Raw genomic sequence first — 20444 nt, 5'->3', positions numbered from 1 at the left:
GGAATTGGACACAGGATCATCCCTAACAGTCATAAACCGAAGGAACTACAAGCGGCTATTCTCACATATACCCTTGAGAGATACAAAGATTGTCTTGAAGACGTACACAGGGCAAAAAGTCTACCCAAAAGGAAAATTAAGGGTGAACGTTATATATAACGGCAAGGAAACACCAAAAATGGACCTATATGTATTGCCAGATGGAGGACCACCACTACTAGGATATGAATGGATCCGGAAGATACAGCTAGATTGGCATTCCCTACAAGCACTGACTGTAGATGCCAAAAAGGATGACGACATCACACCTGGACGACTGTCAAAAATGCTAACTGACGCACAAGAAGTGTTCCAGCAGGGACTCGGAACACTAAAAGGCATAACAGCGACGATCAAAATAGAGGAAAATGCAAGCCCAAAGTTTTTTAAGGCCAGACCGGTACCTTATGCGACCCGCCCAGCCGTTGAAGCAGAGCTGGAAGGTTTGGAACGTTCAGGAGTACTGTCCAAAGTGGACTGGAGCGAGTGGGCTACACCCATCGTTCCTGTAATGAAGAGGTCGTTGAGTAATACGCCTGGGGAACCAAAGAAGGTTCGCATCTGTGGGGACTTTAAGGTGACAGTGAACCCAATCCTTCACACTGTACAATATCCGCTTCTGCGGATTGAAGATATTTTCGCCTCGCTATCTGGAGGGAAACGCTTCACTAAGATTGATCTGGCCCAGGCGTACCTGCAAATGGAGGTAGAAGAAGCCTCGAAACAGTACCTCACGATCAACACTCATAAAGGTCTCTACCAATACAACCGGCTGGTGTTCGGGGTAGCATCAGCTCCGGCTATTTGGCAAAGGGCAATGGAACAAGTCCTGCAAGGGATTCCAGGGACCCAGTGTTATTTGGACGACATCCTGGTCACGGGCGAAAATGACAGTGATCACCTCGCCAACCTGGAGCAGGTGCTCACTAGATTGAAGGAATATGGGCTCCGAGCTAATCGCCACAAATGCGAGTTTTTCCAGAAGCAGATCTCGTATTGTGGCCACGTTATTGATGAAGAGGGGTTACATAAGTCCCCTGAAAAGATTGAGGCAGTAGTCAAGGCTCCAGCACCAGAAAATGTGTCACAACTGAGGTCGTTCCTCGGGCTGGTGAACTACTACCATAAGTTCTTGCCGAATTTGTCTACCATACTACACCCACTGAACACCCTACTGCAAACGGGGGTACCATGGAAGTGGAGTGACGAATGTAAACGAGCTTTCCAGAAGAGCAAAGCATTGATCACATCAAAAGAGGTGTTGGCTCATTTCAACCCAGCACTACCAATTCGGTTGGCGTGTGATGCATCACCCTATGGCATTGGAGCGGTGCTGTCGCACAAATTCCCGGACGGCTCAGAGAGGCCAGTAGCCTTTGCGTCTCGGTCACTAACCTCAGCCGAGCGTAACTACGCCCAGATTGACAGGGAGGCCCTCAGCCTAGTGTGGGGAGTGAAAAAGTTCAATCACTATCTGCACGGGCAGAAGTTCACCTTGCTGACTGACCACCAACCACTTGTCTCCATCTTTAATCCAAAGAAGGGCGTTCCGGTGATGACTGCGCAACGGCTACAAAGATGGTCCCTTTTTCTAGGGGCGAACCAATATGAAATCGAGTATAAGGGCACGAAACAGCATGGAAACGCTGATGGGCTATCACGCCTGCCACTGCCTACTGCGGAGGAAGCACCAGCAGTGGATCCTGTCGAAATATTTCATTCGACTATAATTGAATGCTTGCCAGTAACTAACGCTGGTATAGAGAAGGAGACCCGAAATGACCCGACACTGTCTTGGGTATATGATTTGACGGTGAAGGGATGGCCAACACATGCCGACTCACTGTTGCCAGCATTCTCATCCAGAAGAGAACAGCTGTCAGTATGCCAGGGGATCTTGATGTGTGGATCCCGAGTGGTAATTCCACCCAAGTTAAGGGAGAGAGTGCTCAATGAGCTTCACGAAGGTCATCTGGGAGGGGTGAAAATGAAAAGCCTTGCTAGGGCTTATGTGTGGTGGCCGGGGATCGATCAGCAAATCGAGGACCTGACAAAGAGCTGCTCAGGATACCAGAAGGTCCAAAATGCACCACCACATGCCCCTCTACACCCATGGGAGTGGCCCTCATCTCCATGGCAACGGGCGCATATTGATTTTGCTGGTCCATTCATGGACTCAATGTTTTTAATAGCCGTGGATGCGCACTCGAAATGGCCTGAGGTGATCAAAATGTCCTCCACCACCACGGAGAAAACTATTGCAGTCCTACGGACCATTTTTGCCAGGAACGGCTTGCCAGAGCAGATAACGGACCACAGTTTGTGTCCGAAGAGTTTCGAAGATTTATGAAAAGGAATGGGGTAAGGCATTACACATCCGCCCCGTATCATCCAGCCAGAAATGGATTGGCTGAGAGGTTCGTACAAACCTTTAAAAAAGCAGTAAAGGCCATGTACGATGACGACATTCCACTGCAGCATAAGGTGGACAATTTCCTGTTAGCCTACAGAAATGCGACACATGCAGTCACCAACCAGGCCCCGGCCATGATGTTCTTTAACCGAAGGTTGAGATCTCATCTGGATTTGCTCAGACCAAATGTACGAAGAAATGTTGAGAATAAGCAATTCCAGCACATCAATGAGAAGCCGACAAGGAGCTTCAATGTAGGGCAACCAGTCTTGGCCCGCGACTACCGAACAGAGAAATGGCAACCAGGAACGATATGCACACGGCAGGGGCCAATAATGTACACAGTGGATGTTGGGGAGAACATTGTGAGACGCCATGCTGACCAGATCCTAGAGTCACAGGAACGAGTCAACCCCATGCCTCGCCCATACGTACCTGGTGAGGAACCCGACGTACAGGTCGCATCTACCCCAGAAACAATAGCATTGGAAGCTGATGAATCAACTGACGACAGGGTGCTAGAATCGCCTCCGCACCAAGAGCGAGACACTCGGGAAAGGCGTTATCCAGAAAGAATCAGGAAGCCTCCCCAGAGACTGAATATAAGAATGGACTATTTTCATATAACATTGTATATTAAAAATGTTAATTGTTAAATGAGTATTATGGTACTGTTAATCTAAAAGGGGAGGAATTGTAATGTATGTAATGTATATATACCTTAAGGGAGAGAACTACTTTTTATAGCTCCTGTATACTGTAGTACCGGCAGTGACCACACCTGTATATAAACCCTGAGTAGTGATCTGTACAGTTAGTTCTAGAGTAACCCTCATTCAGTAAACACCTGTTGAATCGTTCCCTGCAGTCTGATTATTGAAGGACACAACATTAAGATACACGGATATAACAGTTAGACACTCCCCTTGTTGGAGGTGGCCATTGCCTGGCACTTGTGTGGCTGTTCCCAGCCTTGTGTTTGCATTTGAAGCCTCACCCTGGGGAACATGGTGTTCAGGGGAAAGAAGGGATCTGGGGGGGTGATGAATTGTGACGGCCAGTTAGAGATCTGAGTGAGCCTTGTTGCTCTTGGAGTGGAGTTCAGGAGCAAACCCCTGACAGAGCCCCGGAATTACTGGCAGGCGGATGCCAAGGCCCATGGTTCAGGACAGGGCTGAGGCTCACGGCCAGGGGGTGTTCGAGGGTCATGGTGCAGGACAGGGTCCAGGGGAAGGGTCGAGGGTCACGGTGCAGGACAGGGTCCAGGGGAAGGGTCGAGGGTCACGGTGCAGGACAGGGTCCAGGGGAAGGGTCGAGGGTCACGGTGCAGGACAGGGTCCAGGGGAAGGGTCGAGGGTCACGGTGCAGGACAGGGACCAGGGGAAGGGTCGAGGGTCACGGTGCAGGACAGGGTCCAGGGGAAGGGTCGAGGGTCACGGTGCAGGACAGGGACCAGGGGAAGGGTCGTGGGTCACGGTGCAGGACAGGGACCAGGGGAAGGGTCGAGGGTCACGGTGCAGGACAGGGACCAGGGGAAGGGTCGAGGGTCACGGTGCAGGACAGGGACCAGGGGAAGGGTCGTGGGTCACGGTGCAGGACAGGAACCAGGGGAAGGGTCGAGGGTCACGGTGCAGGACAGGGACCAGGGGAAGGGTCGAGGGTCACGGTGCAAGACAGGGACCAGGGGAAGGGTCGTGGGTCACGGTGCAGGACAGGAACCAGGGGAAGGGTCGAGGGTCACGGTGCAGGACAGGGACCAGGGGAAGGGTCGAGGGTCACGGTGCAGGACAGGGACCAGGGGAAGGGTCGTGGGTCACGGTGCAGGACAGGGACCAGGGGAAGGGTCGAGGGTCACGGTGCAGGACAGGGACCAGGGGAAGGGTCGAGGGTCACGGTGCAAGACAGGGACCAGGGGAAGGGTCGTGGGTCACGGTGCAGGACAGGAACCAGGGGAAGGGTCGAGGGTCACGGTGCAGGACAGGGACCAGGGAAGGGTCGAGGGTCACGGTGCAGGACAGGGACCAGGGAAGGGTCGAAGGCCACGGTGCAGGACAGGGGAAGGGCCGAGAGTCAAGGTGCAGGTCAGGGGCCAACAGTCACGGTGCAGGGCGAAGGAAGGAATTGAGGACCATATTCCTGACACTAAAATGATTGGTTGCTTTGACTCTTCTTTCGCACGGTAGTAGCAAAGCAAATCAAATGTCAATATCTAAGTCAGATATCCAGGTCAAAGCTTCCGGTGTAACAACGCGGATATCTTGTAGTTTGTCTGCGAATTTCCTCTGAGGGCAGTGCTCAATGATTGTGCTCCAGGGTCTGATCAGGAGCTCCACAGTCGCATGATGGAGATGCTTTAATCTTCCACCTATGGAGAAGGTGGCAGCATCGACCATGACCGGGTCTGAGGCGGTTGATGGTTGTCCGCTGTTTGCGAGGAAGGTTTGATCCTGCAGGTTGTACCGTGGGGTTCCTCGATCAGGCACCAATTCCGTCTGTCACAGGTCTTCCAAGCGTTTCGCCATTGGTCATGAAGGCCGAAGGGAGGTCGCTGAAGGGCTTCAGTCCAATCTGGCCTTCTGGATTTGAGGCGGGTTGGTGGTAGGTTGGTCAAGTCGGCCTAGATCGGCGTGTCTTTGCTGGTGTAGCGGTTGTATCCTCTGGAGACTGCATATTCGCGGTGTAGGTGTGGTGGTGCGATGTTTGCAAGCACGGACAGCCAAGGTGTTGGTGTCGATAAAAGCATACCGGTGATAATTTCATTGTAGAATTCAGCTGGACATCAACAGATTTGACATGCGGACTCGATAGCCATGCCGGAGAGCAGCACTCCGCTGTAGAGTGCACTAGGGCGAGTGCTGCCTTACAGAGGGTTTGAGCGTCTGCTCCCCATGTGGATTCGGCAAGTTTCCGGATCAAGTTGACCCTACTCTTTCATTTCTTCCCAATGCTCTGGAGATGCTGTCTATACGACAGGGTGCGATCGAGCGTTCCTCCTAAATAGGAGGTTTTTTTTTGGCATGGTTTACCTCTGCGCTGCAGAAGGAGACTTTCAAAGCTTGGTTTGCTTGAGGTGGAATGTCGAGGTGACGGTCTTTGGCGGGTTTGGCCGAAGTCACCATCGGCGGAAGTAGGCCTCCATCCTCTGTAAATCACTGGTCAGGGTCTCCTTGGTGAGGGACAGATTCATGTTTTGCGTGGCCAAGGCAATGTCATCAGCGTATACGAACTTGCGGGACCCTGTTTTGGGCAGGTCACTGGTGTAAACGTTGAATAACATGGGTGCCAGGACAGAACCCTGTGAGAGTCCGTTGCCTTGACTGATCGGCTAACTCAGCACAGGCCGGGGATGGAGCCTGGGCCTTTCCTGCTCCGTGTGTGCGTGGGGTTCAGTCCCCACACTGGGTGTGAGATCAGGCTAACTCAGCACAGGCCGGGGATGGAGCCTGGGCCTTTCCTGCTCTGTGTGTGCGTGGGGTTCAGTCCCCACACTGGGTGTGAGATCAGGCTAACTCAGCACAGGCCGGAGATGGAACCTGGGCCTTTCCTGCTCTGCGTGTGTGTGTGTGTGTAGCACAGGCCCGAGATGGAGCCTGGGCCTTTCCTGCTCTGCGTGTGTGTGTGGCTCAGTCCCACACTGGGTGTGAGGTCAGGCTAACTCAGCACAGGCCGAAGATGGAGCCTGGGCCTTTCCTGCGCTGTGTGTGTGTGTGTGGGGCTCAGTCCCCACACCGGATTTGAGATCAGGCTAACTCAGCACAGGCCGGGGATGGAGCCTGGGCCTTTCCTGCTCTGTGTGTGTGTGTGTGTAGGGCTCAGTCCCACACTGGGTGTGAGATCAGGCTAACTCAGCACAGGCCGGGGATGGAGCCTGGGCCTTTCCTGCTCTGTGTGTGTAGGGCTCAGTCCCACACCGGGTGTGAGATCAAGCTAACTCAGCACAGGCCGGGGATGGAGCCTGGGCCTTTCCTGCTCTGTGTGTGGGGGGCTCAGTCCCCACACTGAGTGAGATCAGGCTAACTCAGAACAGGCCCGGGATGGAGCCTGGGCCTTTCCTGCTCTGTGTGTGTGTGTGTGTGGGGCTCAGTCTCCACACCGGGTGAGAGATCAGGCTAACTCAGCACAGGCCGGGGATGGAGCCTGGGCCTTTCCTGCTCTGTGTGTGTGTGGGGCTCAGTACCCACACCGGGTGAGATCAGGCTAACTCAGCACAGGCCCGGGATGGAGACTGGGCCTTTCCTGCTGATGTGCCAAATAACTGCCTGAATCCAAGAGGTTAAAGCTTAAAACTAAAGGCTTTTATTAAGTAAGAACATGGCATCGAGTTAACACAAGGCAGCCATCATTCATCACCGACCCAGCCCTTATGAGTAAGACTCACACCAATCCGGAGGATCCAGCGGGGCGGGGCTAGGGAGGAGCATTAGTGGTTACATCTGTAGAACATTCCAGACATTAGCAAGTACAACAACAACAGACAATACAAATGCCAGAACACAGAGTTATTTCATCACATTCACCCCCTGCTATAGATTCAGTCTGTCAGGAGGTCTGATAATCCTCTGGGAACGACGTAACTCTTGCTGAGGCTCCTCCCGGAGTACTAACTCCGGTTCATTCGAATTCCCAGAATCATCAGTATTTTCCACACTGAGGGTTTGTGTCTCTGAAGGTCCAATACCACGATTGAAAACTCTACTCTCAGAGTCGAACTCTTTTCGAGCTCCAGCAGGTGCAAGATCTTTAATAGAGACCGTATCCTCTCGCCCATCCGGATATTGAATGTACACATACTGGGGATTAGGATGGAGGAGTTGTACTTCCTCCACCAGTGGATCAGTCTTGTGGCCTCTCACATGTCTGCGCAACAGCACAGGGCCCGTGGTCGTCAACCATGTGGGTAACGATACTCCATTAGTAGCTTTTCTTGGAAAGCTAAACATCCTTTCATGAGGGGTGGCATTCGTCGCTGTACACAAAGGAGACCTTATGGAATGCAGCACGTCTGGCAGGACATCCTGCCAGCGAGAGGTCGGCAGGCCTCGCGACTTCAGAGACAGTACGATAGCCTTCCACACTGTCGCATTGTCTTTCTCAACCTGCCCATTACCACGAGGGTTATAGCTGGTAGTTCTACTCGTTGCAATCCCTTTCGATAGCAAAAACTGTCGCAATTCTTCGCTCATAAAGGAAGAAGCCCTATCACTATGTATATAGTTAGGCATGCCAAACAAGGAAAACAGTTGGCAGAGGCATTTAATTACAACAGCACTGGTAACATCCGGACAGGGGATAACAAAAGGGAACCGAGAGTACTCGTCTATAATATTAAGAAAATAGACATTACGGTCGCTTGATGGAAGGGGACCTTTAAAATCGAGACTCAAACGCTCAAATGGTCGAGTTGCTTTAATAAGATGAGCTGGCTCAGACGGCTTATAGAAGCGGGGTTTGCATTCAGCACAATCACAACAGGTTCTGGTCATTGTCCGGACCTCCTCAATAGAGTAGGGTAGATTGTGGGACTTAATGAAGTGGTTCATTCTGGTAACCCCAGGGTGGCAGAGTGCGTCGTGGAGATTTTGAAGCTTATCTATACCTAGACTAGCACATACTCCTCGTGACACAGCATCCGATGGCTCATTAAATACTCCAGGCCTGTACTGAATATCATAGTCATATGTTGACAGTTCTATTCGCCATCTTAAAATCTTATCATTTTTGATCTTGCCTCTCTGCTTAGTATTGAACATAAAGGCCACGGATCACTGGTCTGTAATAAGCGTAAAACGTTGGCCAGCGAGATAATGTCTCCAATACCTGACTGCTTCGATAATCGCCTGTGCCTCCTTTTCCACTGAAGAATGTCGAACTTCTGGTCCTTGCAATGTACGAGAGAAGAAGGCTACTGGTCTACCAGCTTGGTTAAGAGTTGCTGCCAACGCAAAATCAGATGCATCACTTTCCACTTGAAAAGGGATCTTCTCATCCACGGCACATACCACTGCCTTCTCAATGTCCCGTTTGATATTAAAGAAAGCCTCCTGAGCTTCCGCCGATAGCGGAAAAGACGTCGACTTAATAAGAGGTCGGACTTTATCTGAGTAGCTAGCCACCCACTGGGCATAGTACGAGAAGAATCCCAGACACCTTCTTAAAGCTTTTACAGTGTGAGGTAAAGGTAATTCCTTAAGTGGGCGTAATCTTTCAGGATCTGGCCCGATTACCCCATTCTCCACAACGCAACCAAGAATACACGAACGTGTAGTATTGAAGGTACACTTGTTTTCGTTGTAGGTCAGGTTTAACCTCTTTGCAGTCTCCAGGAACTTCGCGAGATTTTGATCATGCTCCCGTTGGTCACGCCCACAGATAGTAACATTGTCCAGGTACGGGAATGTTGCTTCCAACGCGTATTCATCCACCATACGATCCATCTCCCGTTGGAAGACGGATACCCCATTCGTCACTCCAAAGGGCACCCGAAGGAATTGGTACAGGCGCCCATTAGCTTCGAAGGCCGTATAAGGTCGGTCTTCTATTTTGATGGGGAGTTGATGGTAGGCAGACTTTAAATCAATGGTGGAGAACACGCGGTACTGAGCTATCTGGTTCACCATCTCAGAAATACGAGGCAAAGGATAGGCGTCTAATTGGGTATACAAGTTTATAGTCTGGCTATAATCGACCACAAGTCTTTTCTTTTCATTAGTTTTAACCACCACCACCTGGGCACGCCACGGGCTACCACTGTGTTCGATGATTCCCTCCCGTTGAAGCCTTTCCACTTCCTCTTTTATAAATGTTTTATCTTCTGAACTATACCGTCGACTCTTAGTCGCTATAGGTCTACAATTAGGAGCAAGGTTCGCAAACAAAGAAGGCGGGCTTACGTTTAAAGTAGAAAGGCCGCAGACTGTGAGTGGAGGCTGAGATCCACCATACTTAAGGGTAACGCTCTCATGCTGACACTGGAAGTCCAAGCCTAAAATTAAGTTCACACACAACTGAGGTAATATGAGGAGTTTAAAGTCCTTATACTCCGTATCCTTAACGGTCAATGTGACTTTACAATATCCAGTTGCCTCCGAAGTAAGGGATTTGGACGCCATCACAATTTCACTTCGAGTTGGATACACCTTCAATGAACAGGAGTTAACAAGGTTGGGGTGTATAAAACTTTCAGTACTGCCACAGTCTATCAAACACCCAGTAGGACGACCATTAATCTTGATGTCCATCATAGATTTCGACAAGGAACACGGTATGGTCTGGTCAACTGTAACCGAGGCTAGAGTAAAATGATAGGCGGCAGCAGAAAAGACATCGGGTACAGGATTACCCTTACACACTTTACTAAAATGTCCCCGTTTCTTACATTTAAAACAGGTAGCCTCTCTGGCTGGGCATCTTTGCCTGGGGTGTTTAGATTGGCCACAAAAATAACACTTAGACCCATGGGGTATAGCCGCAACAATAGGATTAAGTGGGGGCTCCATTGGTGTTATGGATGCCTCCATACTCGGAACACACGAGGCTGAGAGAGGTGCATGGGCTGATGCATACACTTCTAAATTCTTCTGGGCTACATCTAACGATCGAGCAGTAGCGACGACCGTTTTTAAAACTAATGAGTCATTCTCGAGGAGTCTCTGTCTAATATAATTAGATCGGAGGCCAGATATGAAAGAATCGCGGATGGCTTCTTCCTGATACACTATGGCAGAGACAGCCTTGTAGTTGCAATCCTTAGCCAAAGCCTTAAGGTCCTGCAGGAAATCGTCCAGGGTTCCTCGGGTAATTGCCTGCGAGGAGACAAAAGATACCTGGCGTATACTTCATTAACTGACTTAAGGTACTGGGCCTTAAGAGCTGCGAGGGCCTCTTCATATGTAGTAATATCTTCAATTATAGAGTAAGTTTGATGACTTACCAAGTTGGTTAGAAGACCCAACTTGTTAACCGTCGGATCGACCGATGCGATGAAGTGTTCAAAACATCGAAGCCAATGCGTAAATTTCTTCGACGCATCTGCCGAATGGGGATCGATATCCAGACGCTCTGGTTTCAAAAATCGATCCATCTTCCAAAAGTTGTTACTTAATAAAATTGATGTGCCAAATAACTGCCTGAATCCAAGAGGTTAAAGCTTAAAACTAAAGGCTTTTATTAAGTAAGAACATGGCATCGAGTTAACACAAGGCAGCCATCATTCATCACTGACCCAGCCCTTATGAGTAAGACTCACACCAATCCGGAGGATCCAGAGGGGCGGGGCTCGGGAGGAGCATTAGTGGTTACATCTGTAGAACATTCCCGACATTAGCAAGAACAACAACAACAGACAATACAAATGCCAGAACACAGAGTTATTTCATCACTGCGGGGTTCAGTCTCCACACCAGGTGTGAGATCAGGCTAACTCAGCACAGGCCGAATGGAGCTTGAGCCTTTCCTGCTCTGTGTGTGGGTCTTAGTCTCCACACCGGGTGTGAGATCAGGCTAACTCAGCACAGGCCGAATGGAGCTTGAGCCTTTCCTGCTCTGCGTGTGCGTGTGTGTGTGTTTGTGGGGCTCAGTCTCCACACCGGGTGTGAGATCAGGCTAACTCAGCAGAGGCCGGGAACGGAGCCTGGGCCTTTCCTGCCAATCGTAAAACGGTCTTTCTTTTCCCCTCAGGTGGTTCCACCGGGACATCAGCGGAACAGATGCCGAGAAGCTGCTCAAGAGCCGCGGCGTCCACGGCAGCTTCCTGGCTCGCCCTAGCAAGCAGAACCCGGGCGATTTCTCCCTCTCTATCCGGTGAGTGACGTACCCGGGCCGTTTTCCGTCCGTCGGTTCCTAAGTTCCTTCGCTCTGCCAGCTCTCACTCCCTGCAACCTGTCGCGTAACTCCATGCGCACAATGGCTGCCAGAACTCCTGCTGCCCCGTGTCCTAGCTCACCCCCCGTGCTCGCTGATCTACATTGGTTCCCTCTCTGGCACCGTCTCAATTTTAAAATTCTCATCCTCGTTTTCAAATCCCTCCATGGCATCGCGCCCCTCCCTATCTCTGTAACCTCCTCCAGCCCCTGTAACCCTCCTGAGATATCTGCGCTCCTCCAATTCTGCCCTCTTGAACATCCGATTTTAATCGCTCAACCATTGCCGGCCGTGCCTTCTGTTGCCTGGGCCCTAAGCTCTGGAATTCCCTGCCTAAACCTCTCCGCCTCGCTACCTCTCTCTCCTCCTTTAAGACGCTCCTTAAAACATCCCTGTTTGACCAAGCTTTTGGTGTCAAATTTTTTCTGATTTACGCTCCTGTGAGACAGGGGACATAGGGAGAGGTAAAGAGAGTCAGTGAGAAAGAGAGTGAGAGAGAGAAACAGGGACAGAGAGAAAGAGAATTACAGAATTCTGTAAAAGTATCCTCCGGACTCAAAGGAAAACAGTAAACAATGCATGCAGGGCAGAACTAGGCCAATATCCATTAATAATCACTATCCAAAAAAGAGCCACCAAATTTTGGAAACACCTAGAAATGAGCAACCCCCAATGCTATCATTACGAAGCCCTGAAATGCCAAGAGAGGACCATAAAGAAGAATACCCTCAGTCAACTAGTCCTGGGACTCAGTGAAGTAACTACTAACACTACTAACAATAACCAGCCCCAGGACAGTGACAGCGTAACACAAAGAATTCGACCCAACACAATCGTCACTAAGCAAAAGGAAAAATATCTGTCATATTGGGCAGAAACAACAAAAACCCAAAACAAACTCAATTGCTATTTGGCCCTAACCAGACAATACAACATGGCTGATTACCTGACCATGGTAAAGGATAGCAAACTGAGAAAAACCTTGACAATGTACAGACTTAGTGAACATAACCTGGCGATCGAAAAAGGTAGACACAGGCAGACCCGGCTACCAAGAGAGGACAGGATATGCTCTCACTGCAGTCAGGGAGTGGTGGAGACAGAGATGCACTTCCTCACAGCTTGTAGAAAATATCAGGGCATAAGGGAGAATTTCTACCCAAAATTCACAAAAATATGCCCGGAATTCAGAAATTTGAATGACGACCAAAAACTAGGGGAAGAAAGAAATTGTGTAACATTAGCGGCACACTATGTTACAGCTTGCCATAAACAGAGGGACAACCACTAAATATAAGAAAAGAGTATATACAAATTATATGAATGTATATTTATACACTCAGGGATATATCTGTTTATACACTGTATGGATAGATCTGCGTTTATGTGTTCAACCATGAATGTTTTTCGATGCTTTGGCAACATAAGATGTACCTTGTCATGCCAATAAAGCGATTTGAATTGAATTGAATTGAATTGAGAGAAAGAGAGAGAAAGAGAGAGGCAGAGAGAGATTAAAGTACAGATAGAGAGAGAGAGGGGGACAGAGATTGTGAGAAAGAGAGCGAGCGAGATGGACAGAGAGAAAAAGTGAGAGACAAAGTGAGAGAGACAAGGACAGAGGGAAAGGGAGAGAGAGACACACACATATAGGGTCAGAGGGAGTAAGAGAGAGAGTGAGAGACACAGTGAGAGAGAAACAGGAACAGAGGGAGGGAGGGAGGGAGAGAGAGACAGGGACAGAGGGACAGAAAAAGAGAGAGACAAAGAGAGAGAGTGAGAGTGAGTGAGAGAGACAGAGGGAGATAGAGAGAGGGAGAGACAGAGAGAGAGAGAGAATGAGAGACAGTGACAGAAGGAGAGAGAGACAGCGACAGAGGGACAGAAAAAGAGAGAGACAGAGCATGTGAGAGAGAGATACAGAGACAGAGGGAGAGGGAGAGAGAGAGAGACAGAAAGAGGCAGAGAGAGATTAAAGTACAGATGGAGAGAGAGAGACAGGGACAGAGATTGACACCTACAGAATGTTGGAAAACTGTACCTTTTTGCTATGTAAGCTTTGGCAATATGGTTCTCTGTAAACTTTCATGCCAATAAAGCATTTGAATTGGAATTGGAATTGGAATTGGACTGAGAGAAAGAGAGCGAGCGAGACGGACAGAGAGAGTGAGAGACACAGGGACAGAGGGAGGGAGGGAGAGAGAGACAGAGAGCGTGAGAGAGAGTGAGAGGGAGAGACAGAGAGAGGGACAGAAAAAGAGAGAGACAGAGAGAGTGAGAGAGAGAGACAGGGACAGAGGGACAGAAAAAGAGAGAGACAGAGAGAGAGCGAGAGAGTGAGAGAGAGAGAGAGAGAGAGAGAGAGAGTGAGATAGAGAGAGAGAGAGAATGAGAGACAGGGACAGAAGGAGAGAGACCGGGACAGAGGGACAGAAAAAGAGAGAGACAGAGCGAGTGAGAGAGAGAGAGAGAGAGACAGAGACAGAGAGAGGCAGAGAGGCAGAGAGAGATTAATGAACAGATAGAGAGAGAAACAGGGACAGAGACTGAGAGAAAGAGAGCGAGCGAGATGGACAGAGAGAAAAAGTGAGAGACAAAGTGAGAGAGACAAGGACAGAGGGAAAGGGAGAGAGAGAGAGTGAGCGACACAGTGAGAGAAACAGGAACAGAGGGAGGGAGGGAGGGAGACAGAGACAGAGAGAGTGAGAGTGAGAGAGAGAGACAGAGAGAGTGAGAGAGACAGAGAGAGATAGAGAGAGGGAGAGAGAAACAGAGAGAGAGAGAATGAGAGACATGGACAGAAGCAGAGAGTCAGGGACAGAGGGAGAGAGAGAGACAGAGAACGAGACAGAGACAGGGGGAGAGAGAGAGAGAGACAGAGAGAGAGAGAAAGAGAGGGACAAAAGGAGTGAGAGAGAGAGCGAAAGAGACAAAAAACCGCTTGCATTTAGCCAGTGCCTGTAAGGTAGTGAAATATCTCAAGGCGCTGTGTCAATGCCAGTTGTTGCTGTTAACGACCCTGGATTGTGCCACCTTTCCCTCGGTCACTCAGTAACACCTCTGCCCGCTCCCTCTCCTCGCTAGGGTCAGCGACCAAGTAACGCACATCCGCATCCAGAACACGGGAGATTACTACGACCTGTATGGCGGTGAGAAGTTTGCAACGCTGTCCGAGCTGGTGCAGTATTACACCGAGCAGGAGAACATTCTCCAGGATAAGGACGGGACCATCATCGAACTCAAGTACCCCCTCAACTGCTCAGACCCGACCAACGAGAGGTGAGAAGAGAGGCTTTCTGCAGAACTTTAACACTTGCCCCCTACCAAGTGTCAGCTGTGGCTCAGTGGGTTGCACTCTCGCCTCGGAGTCAGAAGGTTGTGGGTTCATAGTCCCCACTCCAGGGACTTGAGTACATAAAGCTAGGCTGACAGTCCAGGGCAGTACTGATGGAGCACCGCACTGTCGGAGGGGCAGTACTGAGGGAGCGCTGCATTGTCGGAGGGGCAGTACTGAGGGACCGCAGCACTGTCGGAGGGGCAGTACTGAGGGAGCGCTGCATTGTCGGAGGGGCAGTACTGAGGGACCGCAGCACTGTCAGAGGGGCAGTACTGTGGGTGTGCTCCACTGTCGGAGGGGCAGTACTGAGGGAGCGCTGCACTGTCGGAGGGGCAGTACTGAGGGAGCGCTGCACTGTCAGAGGGGCAGTACTGAGGGAGCACTGCACTGCCGGAGGGGCAGTACTGAGAGGGCGGCACACTGCCGGGGGAGCAGTACTGATGGGGCGCTGCACTGCCGGAGGGGCAGTACTGAAGGAGCACTGCAGTGTCGGAGGGGCAGTACTGAGGGAGCGCTGCAGTGTCGGAGGGGCAGTACTGAGGGAGTGCTGAACTGTCAGAGGGGCAGCACTGAGGGAGCACTGCTCTGTCAGAAGGGCAGTACTGAGGGAGCGCTGCACTGTAGGAGGGGCAGTACTGAGGGAGCGCTGCACTGTCGGAGGGGCAGTACTGAGCGAGCGCAGCACTGTCGGAGGGGCAGTACTGAGGGAGCACTGCACTGTCGGAGGGGCAGTACTGTGGGAGCACTGCACTGTCAGAGGGGCTGTACTGAGGCAGCGCTGCATTGTCGGAGGGGCAGTACTGTGGGAGCACTGCATTGTCGGAGGGGCAGTACTGAGGGGGTGCTGCACTGTCAGAGGGCCAGTACTGAGCGAGCGCTGCACTGTCGGAGGGGCTATACTGAAGGAGCGCTGCACTGCCGGAGGGGCAGCACTGAGGGAGCGCAGTACTGAGGGAGCGCTGCACTGTTGGAGGAGCAGTAGTGAGGGAGCGCTGCATTGTCGGAGGGGAAGTACTGAGTTAGCGCTGCATTGTCGGAGGGGGCAGTACTGAGGGAGCACTGCACTGTCGGAGGGGCAGTACTGTGGGAGCACTGCATTGTCGGAGGGGCAGTACTGAGGGGGCGCTGCACTGTCGGAGGGGCTACACTGAAGGAGCGCTGCACTGTCGAAGGGGCAGTACTGAGGGAGCGCTGCAGCGTCGGAGGGGCAGTACTGAGGGAGCGCAGTACTGAGGGAACGCTGCACTGTTGGAGGAGCGGTAGTGAGGGAGCGCTGCATTGTCGGAGGGGAAGTACTGAGGGAGCACTGCACTGTCGGAGGGGCAGTACTGAGGGAGCGCTGCACTGTCAGAGGGGCAGTACTGAGGGAGCACTGCACTGTCAGAGGGCCAGTACTGAGGGAGTGCTATACTGTCGGAGGAACAGTACTGAGGGAGTGCTGCACTATCAGAGGGCCAGTACTGAGGGAGCGCTGCATTGTCGGAGGGGCAGTACTGAGGGAGCGCTGCACTGTCGGAGGTTCCGTCTTTCGGATGAGATGTCAAACCAAGGGCCCGTCTGCTGTCTCAGGTGGATGTAAAAGATCCCATGGCACTATTTCGAAGAAGGGCAGGGGAGTTATCCCCAGTGTCCAGGGGCCAATATTTATTCCTGAACCAACATCACTAAAATAGATGATCTGGTCATTATCACATTGCTGTTTGTGGGAGCTTGCTGTGCACAAATTGGCTGCCGCGTTTCCCAGCTGACAACAGTGACTCCACTTCAAAAATAAAAGTACTTCATTGGCTGTAAAGCGCTTTAGGAAGTCTGGTGGTCGTGAAAGGTGCTATATAAATGCAAGTCTTCCTTTTTACCACCCTACCTACCTGTGATCAGGCTAACTGAGCACAGGTCTGGGACGGAGCCTTTCCTGCTTTGTGTGGGGCTCAGTACCCAGAATGGGTAAGATCAGCTGACTCTGATCTATCCCACACCCCCTCACTGTAACACGCTGATATACCCCACACCCCTCACTGTAACACTGATATACCTCACACCCCTCACTGTAACACTGATATACCCCACACCCCCTCACTGTAACACGCTGATATACCCCACACCCTCACTGTAACACTGATATACCCCACACCCCTCACTGTAACACTGATATACCCCACACCCCTCACTGTAACACGCTGATATACCCCACACCCCCTCACTGTAACACGCTGATATACCCCACACCCCCTCACTGTAACACGCTGATATACCCCACACCCCCTCACTGTAACACGCTGATATACCCCACACCCCCTCACTGTAACACGCTGGTATACCCCACACCCCTCACTGTAACACTGATATACCCCACACCCCTCACTGTAACACGCTGATATACCCCACACCCCTCACTGTAACACTGATATACCTCACACCCCTCACTGTAACACGCTGATATACCCCACACCCCCTCACTGTAACACGCTGGTATACCCCACACCCCTCACTGTAACACTGATATACCTCACACCCCTCACTGTAACACGCTGATATACCCCACACCCTTCACTGTAACACTGATATACCTCACACCCCTCACTGTAACACGCTGATATACCCCACACCCCCTCACTGTAACACGCTGGTATACCCCACACCCCTCACTGTAACACTGATATACCTCACACCCCTCACTGTAACACGCTGATATACCCCACACCCCTCACTGTAACACTGATATACCTCACACCCCTCACTGTAACACTGATATACCCCACACCCCTCACTGTAACACTGATATACCTCACACCCCTCACTGTAACACTGATATACCTCACACCCCTCACTGTAACACTGATATACCCCACACCCCTCACTGTAACACTGATATACCTCACACCCCTCACTGTAACACTGATATACACCACACCCCTCACTGTAACACTGATATACCTCACACCCCTCACTGTAACACTGATATACCTCACACCCCTCACTGTAACACTGATATACCCCACACCCCTCACTGTAACACTGATATACCCCACACCCCTCACTGTAACACTGATATACCCCACACCCCTCAATGTAACACTGATATACCCCACACCCCTCACTGTAACACTGACATACCCCACACCCCTCACTGTAACACACTGATATACCCCACACCCCTCACTGTAACACTCTGATATACCTCACACCCCTCACTGTAACACTGATATACCCCACACCCCTCACTGTAACACTGACATACCCCACACCCCTCACTGTAACACACTGATATACCCCACACCCCTCACTGTAACACTCTGATATACCTCACACCCCTCACTGTAACACTGACATACCCCACACCCCTCACTGTAACACTGACATACCCCACACCCCTCACTGTAACACACTGATATACCCCACACCCCTCACTGTAACACTCTGATATACCTCACACCCCTCACTGTAACACTGATATACCTCACACCCCTCACTGTAACACTGATATACCCCACACCCCTCACTGTAACACTGATATACCCCACACCCCTCACTGTAACACTGAAATACCCCACACCCCTCACTGTAACACTCTGATATACCCCACACCCCTCACTGTAACACTCCGATATAGTCCACATCCCCTCACTGTAACACTCTGATATATCCCACACGCCTCACTGTAACACTGATATACCCCACACCCCTCACTGTAACACTGATATACCCCACACCCCTCACTGTAACACTGATATACCTCACACCCCTCACTGTAACACTGATATGCCCCACAGCCCTCACTGTAACACTGATATACCCCACACCCCTCACTGTAACACGCTGATATACCCCACACCCCTCACTGTAACACGCTGATATACCCCACACCCCTCACTGTAACACTCTGATATACACCACACCCCTCACTGTAACACTCTGATATACCCCACACCCCTCAATGTAACAATTTGATATACCCCGCACCCCTCACTGTAATACTCTGATATACCCCACACCCCACACTGTAACACTCTGATATACCCCACACCCCACTGTAACACGCTGATATATCCCACAGCCCTCACTGTAACACTGATATACCCCACGCCGCTCACTGTAACACTGATATAGCCCACACCCCTCACTGTAACACTGATATACCCCACACCCCTCACTGTAACACTGATATACCCCACACCCCTCACTAACACTGATATAACCCACACCCCTCACTGTAACACTGATATACCCCACACCCCTCACTAACACTGATATACCCCACACTCCTCACTGTAACACTGATATGCCCCACAGCCCTCACTGTAAAACTGATATACCCCACACCCCTCACTGTAACACTGATATACCCCACACCCCTCACTGTAACACTGATATACTCCACACACCTCACTGTAACACTGACATACACCACACCCCCTCACTGTAACACTGATATACCCACAACCCTCACTGTAACACTGATATACCCCACACACCTCACTGTAACACTGATATACCCCACACCCCCTCACTGTAACACTGATATACCCCACGCCCCTCACTGTAACACTGATATACCCCACACCCCTCACTGTAATACTGATATACCCCACACCCCCTCACTGTAACACTGATATACCCCACACCCCTCACTGTAACACTGATATACCCCACACCCATCAATGTAAGACTGATATACCCCACACACCTCACCGTAACACTGATATACCCCACACCCCTCACTGTAACACTGATATACCCCACACACCCTCACTGTAACACTGATATACCCTCACACCCCTCACTGTAACACTGATATACCCCACACCCCTCACTGTAACACTGATATACCCTCACACCCCTCACTGTAACACTGATATACCCCACACCCCTCACTGTAACACTGATATACCCCACACACCTCACTGTAACACTGATATACCCCACACCCCTCACTGTAACACTGATATACCCCACACCCCTCACTGTAACACTGATATACCCCACACCCCTCACTGTAACACTGATATACCCCACACCCCTCACTGTAACACTGATATACCCTCACACCCCTCACTGTAACACTGATATACCCCACACCCCTCACTGTAACACTGATATACCCCACACACCTCACTGTAACACTGATATACACCACACCCCTCACTGTAACACTGATATACCCCACACCCCCTCACTGTAACACTGATATACCCTCACACCCCTCACTGTAACACTGATATACCCCACACCCCCTCACTGTAACACTGATATACCCCACGCCCCTCACTGTAACACTGATATACCCCACACACCTCACCGTAACACACTGATATACCCCACACCCCCTCACTGTAACACTGATATACCCCACACCCCTCACTGTAACACACTGATATACTCCACACCCCTCACTGTAACACTCTGATATACCCCACACCCCCTCACTGTAACACTCTAATATACCCCACACCCCTCACTGTAACACTCTGCTATATCCCACACCCCTCACTGTAACACTGATATCCCCCACACCCCTCACTGTAACACTCTGATATACCCCACACCCCCTCACTGTAACACTGATATACCCCACACCCCTCACTGTAACTCAATGATATACCCAACACACCTCACTGTCACACTTTCATATACCCCACACCCCTCACTGAAACACACTGATATACCCCACACTCTCACTGTAACACTCTGATATACCCCACAGCCCACACTGTAACACTCTGATATACCCCACAACCCTCACTGTAACACTCTGATATACCCCACACCCCTCACTGTAACACCCTGATATACCCCACA

The 20444-nt window shown here is 50.8% G+C and overlaps 1 protein-coding gene across 4 annotated transcripts in view; it reads left to right on the top strand.

Annotated features, from left to right (window-relative positions):
• LOC147091295 (tyrosine-protein phosphatase non-receptor type 6-like) overlaps positions 1-20444 on the top strand; it is a 154830-nt gene that overhangs the window by 28601 nt on the left and 105785 nt on the right. For all 4 annotated transcript variants that reach the window (XM_085976714.1, XM_085976712.1, XM_085976713.1 and 1 more), the window contains exons 2-3: positions 11129-11251; positions 14396-14590. In XM_085976714.1, the coding sequence (XP_085832840.1) occupies positions 11129-11251; positions 14396-14590 (318 nt within the window). The remainder of the gene's footprint in view (positions 1-11128; positions 11252-14395; positions 14591-20444) is intronic.

Source organism: Somniosus microcephalus, unplaced genomic scaffold (assembly GCF_052327205.1).
Source record: "Somniosus microcephalus isolate GS21.2 unplaced genomic scaffold, FLI_Smic_1.0 unresolved_chr3, whole genome shotgun sequence".
Classification (NCBI taxonomy): domain Eukaryota; kingdom Metazoa; phylum Chordata; class Chondrichthyes; order Squaliformes; family Somniosidae; genus Somniosus; species Somniosus microcephalus.
The sequence above is the reverse complement of the archived record's forward strand: the minus strand, read 5'-3'. Positions and strand labels throughout refer to the sequence as shown.